The 10,396-nt window shown below is 35.1% G+C and overlaps 1 protein-coding gene across 1 annotated transcript; it reads right to left on the minus strand.

The window, feature by feature from the left end:
- Positions 1 to 572: 572 nt before the first annotated feature.
- LOC133209475 (spindlin-Z-like) lies at positions 573 to 7,697 on the minus strand. The gene is made up of 3 exons (XM_061348145.1): positions 6,612 to 7,697; positions 5,457 to 5,690; positions 573 to 4,481 (listed from the first exon to the last, which is right to left on the minus strand). The coding sequence occupies exons 1-3, from the start codon at positions 6,946 to 6,948 to the stop codon at positions 4,282 to 4,284; spliced, it is 771 nt and encodes a 256-aa protein (XP_061204129.1). The 5' UTR covers positions 6,949 to 7,697; the 3' UTR covers positions 573 to 4,281.
- Positions 7,698 to 10,396: the final 2,699 nt, after the last annotated feature.

The following is a 10,396-nucleotide window of genomic DNA, read 5'->3' on the forward strand; positions in this document are numbered from 1 at the left end:
TAAACAAGAGAAGTTCAGGTTAGATATAAGGAAGTAGTTATTTGCTGTGAAAGTGGTGAGGCACTGGAACAGGTTGCCCAAATAAGTGATAAATGCTCCATCCCTGGCAGTGTTCAAGGCCAGGTTGGATAGAGTCTTGAGCGACAATGTCTAGTGTGAGATATCCTTACCTATGGAGGGGGGATGGAACTAGATGATCCTAAGGTCCTTTCCAACCATAACCATTCTATGATTCTATGATTGTTTTCTTCACTTCTCAATACCTAGAGGTTTGGATAAAACATCTTTTTTTTTTTTTCTTAATTTATTAAAATAAAATTCAAATTTTAGTTAAGTGCATTAATTCAAAGCAGACAAATGTCTGACAAATGTCAGCAGATAAACACTGACAAACACTTCTACTCTTCTTTGCTGCTGAACTACTACTAACAGTGTGAGATAGAGTGTGTTCTGGAAATAAGAGGGTCCCTCACAGACTTGCATAAAGCTCTGAGGAGGAATTTTCCTGCTTGGGTGAAATACAATTTAAGTATTATGCTTTACCTCAATCAAATTCCAAAAGAAAAAAAAAATTGACATAGCAAGCAAACTTATTTCATAGGGTTAAGTATTATACCAGCATACATGGCTCAACTTTAAAATACTAAAAGTTCTTTTTAATTAATACCAAAGAAACTGCTTCCTCACAATCTGATGTTGCATCACTAAATTTTGCTCATGAGAATAAAATTTACAGTCATGAGTTGCACATAAAGAATTTATTTTAAATGCTTTAAGGATAGAGTTACATCATAATTATAAAAATTACTTACAGAATTAAGTAACAGACTTAAAGTGTTCATACTTCTATATGCAGAGAAAATAAAAATAATGAAGCCAAGCTCTAAATATGAAGTTGTTACCTAATTTTAAAATGCGAACACGAAGACCTTTGAACTATACACATACCAAGAACCATCCTAATTTCACTAATGATGTAAAATACAAAAAGCACAGCATTTTCAAGGAACCAAAACCTGCTTTTTCCATAATTCTTTTGCCCTTAAGCAACTGCAGTCTATTGTATCTGAAGATAAAGCCTCAATTTTTTAATAATTAATTTAAAGATGGCTTATACCTATTGCAATAAGTAGAATTTTCCCCAAGGTATTTCAGTTTTGATGTAGTCCAACTTAGTTTAGGGTTTGGCACTCAAAAAAAAACCCTAAAATTAATGTTTTACTTATCGATTTTGATTTTATTTATTCTTGAACAGAATGCATGCACGGTCCCTTCAAATGCTGTATGACACATACAAGTGGAAAATTACCTTCCATTGGAACTATGTTCGCCTCACCAGTGCATTTAATTCTACTAACAACCATTCAAACAGCATAATAAGAAATTTCACAAAAAATGAACACAAAACCAGAACAAAACCCAAACATTATAACATGCAACTTCAGCTTGTTATATTGAATATTCTAACATTCTAAGCATGCAAAAAAATAATGGTCTGAATTTAAGATTTATGGGGTTTTTTGGGTTGTTTTTTTTTGTGTGTGTGTGTGTTTGGTGTGTTTTGGGTTGTTTTTTGTTTTGTTTTTTGGTTTTTTTTTTTACCTTTTAAAAAGTTTTACATGGCAGCGTGACATCATGCACACACACAATATACAACAATACTACAGCAGGTAAATGAGAAAGGCCAATAACCTTTATACAAAAATCCATGGCTTGTGCCATCACAAGACCTATGATAAATTTGGAAAGTAATTTGAACCCCTAGAACAAGGGACCAACATGTAGTAGTTACTAAGGTAATACAAGCACTGCATGAAGATCTGAAACATGAGCCTAAAATAAAGCCCAAAGCAGATGGCAGGGAGTGGAATTAGTCTCAAGTCTCAGAAAGATGGTGTAAGCTATTAAAAAATAGCCACAAAACCAATACCACTCCCCTTAAGAAAAAAGATGAAAGGAAAAAAAAACACCATGCAACAGACAATGGGGACATCTAAAAACAAACAGAAAATTTGATAGTGTATAGATTATATTTCAATTAGCAAAATATGTTGTGTATTAGAGTGGCTTGCATAAAACCCACAAATGCAAGTCTAATGCTAAAAATGTTCCAGTAGATGCACACCTCAAATATTTCAAAACAAACCTTGTATTCTTTAGATGTAAACCCCAAAATTCATTGTACTAAGTTATTAATGTATTTTGTATGTAATCAATACACTCATTCTTGTGCCACAAATATCAACTTGGGCTCATGGAGCCAGGCTCAGCTTTGAGATTTACATGCAGGACTCTTAAGAGTCAATAGAAAGCACATAACAGATCTGCAGGATGAAATCACTGTGTTGCAAATCTGCTCACTTTGTTCAAAACACAATAAAAATTTACTGAATCGGGTACTTAGTGCTTAAAGACTGGATTGAGAAGCTTTGAACTGAAAGACAATAGCCTGCCTTTGGTTGCCCATGATGAAATACAGGACATACATAATGCAATATAGTAGAAAGGGACAAAGAATTGAAATACCATATTTACACAATATTACCGTTTAACATCATAATGAGGCACAAGCCTTAAGGGTAAAATATGAAATCAAGCAAAAAAATGGACAGAAAAGGACTTAAACCACTGAGTCTTTGATATTGAGAATACCCACAATAGAGGTCAGACCTCTGATCTCTCTGTCAGTACCTCTCCTGCATCCTTCTACTAACAGCATAAAGTTGGATATCTATGTATCCTTCTTTCCATCAATAGTGTCGACTATTCACATTCTTCATAATGTATTTCTGTGAAGCAGTGTTTTGAAGCTTGTAGACCTCTGCTTTAACATGACAATTCTGTTGCTGTGCTGATCCTCATTACAATTCTGATGCTTTTAAAAGTTGCTACACTTAAAAAACAAATACCCTACCCTTGATTTACAACTATCTTAAAAGATTACAATTGTGAAAGGATTCTGCTATTGTGTGCTGCAATTTACATCCACATTCTAATGCAGATGAATGAACCACTGAGACTGTCTATAGATCCCCTTAGTACATTACTGGCATGTAGAACTCTAGTGCTCATAGAATGAAATTCATGTTAACAGCATACCTCAAAGCAAGTACAACAGGTTTAAACTGAAGATTTGTCTGGACAGCCCTTACATGGAAAAGCCAGAAAAAGAGTATATGGAGAAGATGCCTTCTTGAACCAAAAGAAAAACCCAAAACAAAACAAATGAATACAGCAGACTGAGCAGAAGGCAATGAATATTTCTCCTCTAAAGAAGGTCTTCAGTGTAAAAGGACCCCCCACCCTCATAAGAGTGTATTTACCATGTAAAAGATTAACTACTATTAGGTTTTTGAGTCCACACTCAAACATCCAGGTTGCTAGGTTAAATGAGAGACTGCTGATTGCCAATGCATAGTCTAAAATCTTAAGTGGCATATATACTGTTAAATTTGTGGCACCAAACACTTGGGTTCTGCTGAGAAATGTGCATAACAAAACAGAGTACAACTTTTGGGATTAAAGGCAGCTTTGTTGTGTATAGTTTACTGGCTTCTACAACTTGTAAACAAAGGTCCTTAACCTCCATTTTCTAATTAACTGTTTACACAGATTAAATATATTTTTATAGTTTAAAGCCTTTTCACTGAAAGGTGCATAAATCAAACACTTGATATCCTACTGCCCTGTGAATAATAAAAATGCACAAGTATTTCCATGTACTGGAAGCTCTTAAAAAGCTTAATTGGAAATAAAGTTTAGGAACACAGTAGATTGATGTTACTTGGGTTAGGCACTCCTTACTGCTGAACAAACTGTTTAAACCTTTCAGAAGAGTCACCTCTGTCCCAACTCAGAAAACAAGGACTGCCAGTATCCAAGAAATTAATGTTACAAAAGAAGGCATATCAAAAATAGCAAGCTACACTTGCATGTGGCAGTTGAATAGGTGAGTGCAAGGTTGAAGAAAATGTTAAAATATATGAGAAAATCTAGATTACTAGATTGACTTCACATAGCCTGAATTTTCAGCTGTTCTTAGCTTTTAACTCCCTCCCACCCAAATAGACCGACTTCCTTCAAGAAAAGCACTTCTCTTATGCAAAATGTGTGATGTTCACATAAATTTGTATTATTCAGAACAAAATAGTTTTGCTGATAGAGATCATGGGTTCACAGGGACATTTAAGCTTTCATTTAACTGAAAAACAGTCAAGTCTTTGTGTCTACAAATTTTATATTTAATAGTTCCACAAATTTGGCAGAAGTTCATGATGATGTCTAGGATGTCTTCACCAAATCATAGACATAAATATGGAAATCATCATCAAACTTGATGAAATAGACAGATGGTTTGGCTTCAACTTGATGAATGACCATGCCAGTCCGTTTTGAGCCATCTTCTTTGGCATATTCCACTTGTTTGCCCACCAGGCTGTCCACAACTTCACCTGGTTCCCGTTCTGCAGGAGGTGAATCATCTGTAATATGAAAATACAATGCACTTTGGTAGACATGTATGGATTTTTTCCAATGTACAAACCTTCAGAGCCTTCTTTGAAAGTTAAGAAACAGTCACAAGTTTAAAACACAGAGTATGTCTAAAATGAGCTGTTCAGACAAGCACATAACTATTGCCATGCTTCCATAAAGTACACTCACAGATTTTTTTATTTTTTTTTGGGGGGGGGGGTAATACTGTCTTCAATTTTATGAAGTAAAAATAGCATTTCAATTGGTTAGAAAAGTAAATACTTTGACATGAAGTTTTACACACCAATTACAGAATGTTTGTAGATATTGAATTTAAGCCCCAGCAGAACAAGGCACTGAGTCTCTTAAACAGAAATGCAGGTGTGCTAGAGCTACTTCTCCCTGCACACTTTATCCAAAATGTCAATGCAAACATTCCATTACAAAAAGAGCACATCTTTTCTAAGCTAAGTGTAACCTCCTTAATCAATAATGCTGTTAAAAAGGCTTTTGATTTCACACTAGAATGGATACTATTGAGAAGTCCATATTATTTGTTTTTTTAGCAAAATCTACCCAGAAGTATCCTTAAGGACAAAGAGATAAGTAGTAGATAGATAGTCTCAGGGAAAAAAAAGAGTGCATGAAAAACTTAATTCTTAAATATGAAAAGAATAAGCCTTTTTTCTGTTAAAAAATCTAAGTGTAATCTCTTCCACAACAGTATGCATATATTTATCAGAATTAGGAATTACTATGGAAAGGGATTTTCCAGTATTTACTGCATATTTCACCACTGATTCAAGTAAAATATTTCAGAAGTTGTTTAATACAGATGTATTTTTTTTTTTTTTGCGCTGCAACCTTTGATACTTGAAAAGATTCTTGTTTGTCAACTCTCTTTGCCATACATAAACCATAGGGCAAACAATAATACAAAGAGATTAAGCTTCCCAGAAGAAAAAAGTAACTGGCCTACTTACTGGAATCAGGCATAATGCGAAGGTCACCTTCTTTATAATCATCTAATAGTTGGTACATGTACAAGACAGGATCTTTCTCATAGGTAATATAAAACCATGTGTTCATAATAGGAGCTCGAGCCAAGACCATCCCCCTCCATTCATCTTTTGAGCCATCCTCTGTCTCAAACATATGTTCCACAGCTTTGCCAATCATTGTGTCTGCCAGGTGGGCATCACTAATTCGAGATGAAGCTGAAATGGTAGCAGTTCATTATCGTTCAGTAGGTCCATTCAAAAGTACAGAAATAAATATTTGCAAAAGTAATAATCTTTATCCAGATTCATGAATAAATTTGTTTGAAAGTTAGTCAATTCACATACAGAACAAATATTGCCCATTCCAGAGAGCTGAAGACCAAAGAACTGCATAACTTGAAAAATTATTTTAACATGTTAACTACTCTTATTGGCATTTTACATCATTGTACAGCCTTCCCCCCCCCCAATGCAAGGTAAAGGGAAAGTAATATAATATAGACCACAGCAAAGAACAGTGTCTGTATTTTAAATATAAGATAATGAAGGCGTTTGGTTTGGTTCCCCAAACCCCATTCTAGAGACTGCTACTGATCTCTTTGCAGTCAGGAAAAACAAGAAGTTATTCCATTCAGAAATAAGCAATTACTAAGGAAAACTTTGAACTTTAGAGTTTGAAAAAATCTGCAGTTTAAAATTTCAGTGCTAATTCTGAAAACAAATAAAGCCTTGTTACTAGTCAAGTTATTTCACTTTTTTCCTCTCCGTTTGTATTAATACCTAGGGAAAGCACATGAAAAAACCTCCAACCAAACACAAAATTACTGTCTAACACACAAGACAGAACAGCTAGGACATTTCTCAGCTGGCTCAGAATTTAAATTTTAATAGAAATATCAATGTTACATGTACATAAGCTTGTTAGGTATCATATTAAACAAGAAAAAATACAGAATTTACAGCATGACATTTAAAGACTAAAGACAGAACTATGCACTCTAGTATCATTAAATCTTTGTGTAATCAACAAAAATTAAACAGAACATTTAGATTATCTGCCATGTGATGAAAAGTAATTTAAATAATAAAATTTAAATGTTCTGACAACATTTGCACATATAGGAAAAAACCTCTTACCAACTCTGTCTGGAAGGACTTCAAGTGCTGAAACTCTGTCATCTTTGTGCAGTTCTAGTCCATATACACAATCAAATCCATCATACTTAATAAGATAGAGAGAGGGATTTACAGGAACTTGATCAAGAACTGTGCCCTTCCATTGTGTTACAGGTCCACTCCCTTCTTTCCAGCCATGCTGTATTCTGCAGCCTACAATGTTTCTTCGTGGCTGAGAAATAGGTTTGCTTGGTCCAACATTGTTTCTATGCTTTCTGTACACAGATACAAGCATAACATTAAACAAGTACATACTCAAAATTTTACTTTGGACAAGAGCTTTACACTGGCAATACATTATTATATGTTAATAAAGATACATCAAATTCTAACATGTACAGCTTTGTGCACATTATTCAAATTAGGTTATAAAACATATCACATTGTACTGGAAAAAGAAAACAAAACAAAAACACAATGAAAAGTAGTGGAACACTTTCAATATTTTGTATAAGCTTGCTTTCCTAATAGAAGTTTCTAAAACTAGCTTGCTTAAGCCATCAGGACTATTTTAGTCATTGATACACTAAACATCAAAGGTAAAACTTGTTTGTTAAAACCCTAAATCAGGTCTCAAAGAGCAATGCTACCTAACAGTAGTATACTTTTGCTACTTTGCTGCTCTCTGCAGAACAGTAAACATTATTCCCTTGCTCCAGGAGGAAGTAATCAGTGGAAACATTAATGGTGGTTGACTAAAATTCTTCAAAGCATTTGTTTTCCCTAACCTGTGTTGTCACCTGAAGGAAACTTCGTTTCCCTCTGCACTTACAGGTATCTTGGACTTCAAGTGTTTTTAAAAACACATGATAGCAACAATATTCTTCTAACATTCTATTTTAGTACAACTCAAGAAAAACGATATGCAAAGGTCACAGAAACAGAAGAGGTACTCCTTAAAGCAGATAATAAATTAAATATACTTTTTACCTTCCCTTTAATTCAACCTGCAGATTCCTTCTGGTGAAGGTAAGTTGCTCTGATAAACAGTCATGTACGCTATTTCACAGTTTTAACCCACTAAAACAGTATAACACAAGTCTTACTCTACTCAGTTGAAAAAACAAACAAAAACAAACAAAAAAAAACAAATGGGGACTGACAGTTGCAAATACAACATGTGAAAAAACATATGAACATTACAAAAGAACACTGGTGATAAAGGCATATTATCTTTATTTTATCATGTTAAAATATGCATATTCATTCCTAAAAGGATATTTAGAGGGTTGTCTGATAAAAATTCTCACGAATCTTAGCTAATTGCAAACTAAATTTCTGGATTATTTACCACTTACAGTACACTTCATTTAAATGGCAATAGAATATACACTTCACTAGCACACTTAAAAGTAACATCAGTTGAAGAAAACAACATCCATCCTTAAATTAGTGACAGTGACCAAAGAAAAATGTCTTCAGAAAAATGAAAGCTCACAGAGCAGCCCATATATGACAGAGATCCAAAAGACACAAATAGTAATCATATCAGTAAAGCATTTTAATTAGTCTTAAAGTATAATAAAATCAGTATATAAAATTAGTAATGCTAAAGTTATAATCATAACTCTATTAAAAACAATATGTAGAATTCCTTCAGCATCTTGCCCAAGCTCCAGACTTTCATTCACCATGAAAAGCGTAGCAGAGTTCCACAGTAAATTTTGGCAAATTTAACTTTTGTGATGATTTAACCATATCAAGGAGGTCAGTCTGCATTCATAATCTGTGTTGTCAAAGTTAAAAGCAATGTTAAGAAGAAATGTTAACCTCTTCCAGTTAAGAGGCACTCACTTGCAAAGTTGGTTCTACTTTTCCACAGAAACTTGAACACGTGATAAAATACTAGTTCTTGACTAAAGTCTTTCTTTTTTTTTTAATTATAATAGTCTCAGTAATATTTTAATATGAAGAAATGAGATGAGAGACATGGTTCTTGGGCACAAAGAAAATGAGATTGCTTTGAATGCAATTAATTTATTGAGTTTTAATGAATCTTAAATCAATTGTAAGGCATCCTCAGAGAATAAAACCAACTCCTCCTTAAGATCATAGAATCACAGAATAGTTAGGGTTGGAAAGGATCATCTAGTTCCAACCCCCTGCCATGGGCAGGGATACCTCACACTAAACCATGTCACCCAAGGCTCTGTCCAACTCGGCCTTGAACACTGCCAGGGATGAAGCATTCACAACTGCCCTGGGCAACCCATTCCACTGCCTCACCACCCTCACAGTAAAGAACTTCCTCCTTATACCCAATCTAAACTTACCCTGTTTAAGTTTAAACCTGTTACCTCTTGTTCTATCACTACAGTCCCTAATGAAGAGTCCCTTTCTGGCATCCTTATAGGACCCCTTCAGAGACTGGAAGGCTGCTATGAGGTCTCCATGCAGTCTTCTCTTCTCCAGAACAACCAGCCACTGAAATAATCTCCCCAGGGAAGTGGTGGATTCCCCAATATTGGACACTTTTAAGATTTGGCTGCTCAGGGTGCTGGGACATCTAGTCTGTCATGCTTTGCCTAGAAAAGTTGGACAAAATAATCCTTGAGGTCCCTTCCAACTTGGTGTTCTAAGGTTCTACGAATGCAAGAGAAAATACACTGTGGTTTAATTTAATTTTAATAACAATTTTAGCATAATCAAATGGATAAATTGGATTAGAGTTTTACCATGCTTCTTCAAGCACTGGTACGGTTTTATGAGAATACACGTAAACGGTAACCCTCAAAGACTGCATGTAAAGTTAACTGTTTAAAAAAGAAGACAGAAATCCTAAAAGTACCATTTCTTATGTTTCCTACTGTACTCGTTCTTCCCTTGAATTAGCAAGATATAGTTACTAAGACAAGCAATACAGTTTGCTCTCTATTTGCACTAGATTTTTTTCATGATGTGCACTGATACAGCACTCGGTCTCACTTCATTCCATTTACCATTTAAGGGGTCTTATTTTTGCAATAGATCATAGAATCATAGAAGAGTTAGGGTTAGAAAGGACCTTAACATCATCAACCTCTTTACACCCCCTACCATGGGCAGGGATGCCTCACACTAGACCATGTCACACAAGACTCCATACAACCTGGCCTTGAACACTACCAGGGATGGAGCATTTACCACTTACTTGGGCAACCTGTTCCAGTGCCTCAACACCCTCACAGTAAAGAATTTCTTCCTTATATCTAACCTGAACTTACCCTGTTTAACTTTGAACCCCTTACCCAAAGAACACAGAAAATCTTTAGAATTATCATATGCTGTTGTATACAGCCTGGTAGGGAAGGGGAGGGAGTATCTCCTTCAAAGGTTGACCCTCTGAAGAGAAAAAAAAAAAGATGCGCAATTGCTAAAATTCCTATTATATGCCTCCCAAGGCACAGAGGTGATGACCACGCTGAGAACGCAAGCCAAACCAGTTTCATGATCAATTATTCTGCTGTATTACACATCATTACCATAAACTACAGCAAAACAGGAATGTTACCCCAGGCCCCAAAGCCAAGAAATACTAAAACAAAAATACTGGCTGCAAATAAGGTATAACATGCTGGTACTCCGAAAGCAACCACAACAACTCTGAGAGAAATAAACATTATGATGATAGAATCATAGAATAATTAGGGTTGGAAAAGACCAACCCCACTTCCATGGGCAGGAACACCTCACACTAAACCATGTCACACATGGCTCCGTCCAACCTAGACTTGAACACTGCCAGGGATGGAGTATTCACAACTTTC

Source organism: Neopsephotus bourkii, unplaced genomic scaffold (assembly GCF_033783945.1).
Source record: "Neopsephotus bourkii isolate Nb327-2 ecotype Australia unplaced genomic scaffold, CSIRO-AGI_Nbou_v1 NB_339, whole genome shotgun sequence".
NCBI classification, from domain to species: domain Eukaryota; kingdom Metazoa; phylum Chordata; class Aves; order Psittaciformes; family Psittacidae; genus Neopsephotus; species Neopsephotus bourkii.

Excerpts from the sequence above, each read along its gene's own strand:
- LOC133209475 (XM_061348145.1), bottom strand. The coding sequence starts at position 6,948 with ATGTATTGCCAGTGTAAAGCTCTTGTCCAAAGTAAAATTTTGAGTATG. Across the intron at positions 5,691-6,611 it reads AGTCCTTCCAGACAGAGTTG|CTTCATCTCGAATTAGTGAT; the intron begins GTAAGAGGTTTT and ends CTACCATTTCAG. Across the intron at positions 4,482-5,456 it reads TCGCATTATGCCTGATTCCA|ATGATTCACCTCCTGCAGAA; the intron begins GTAAGTAGGCCA and ends TTCATATTACAG.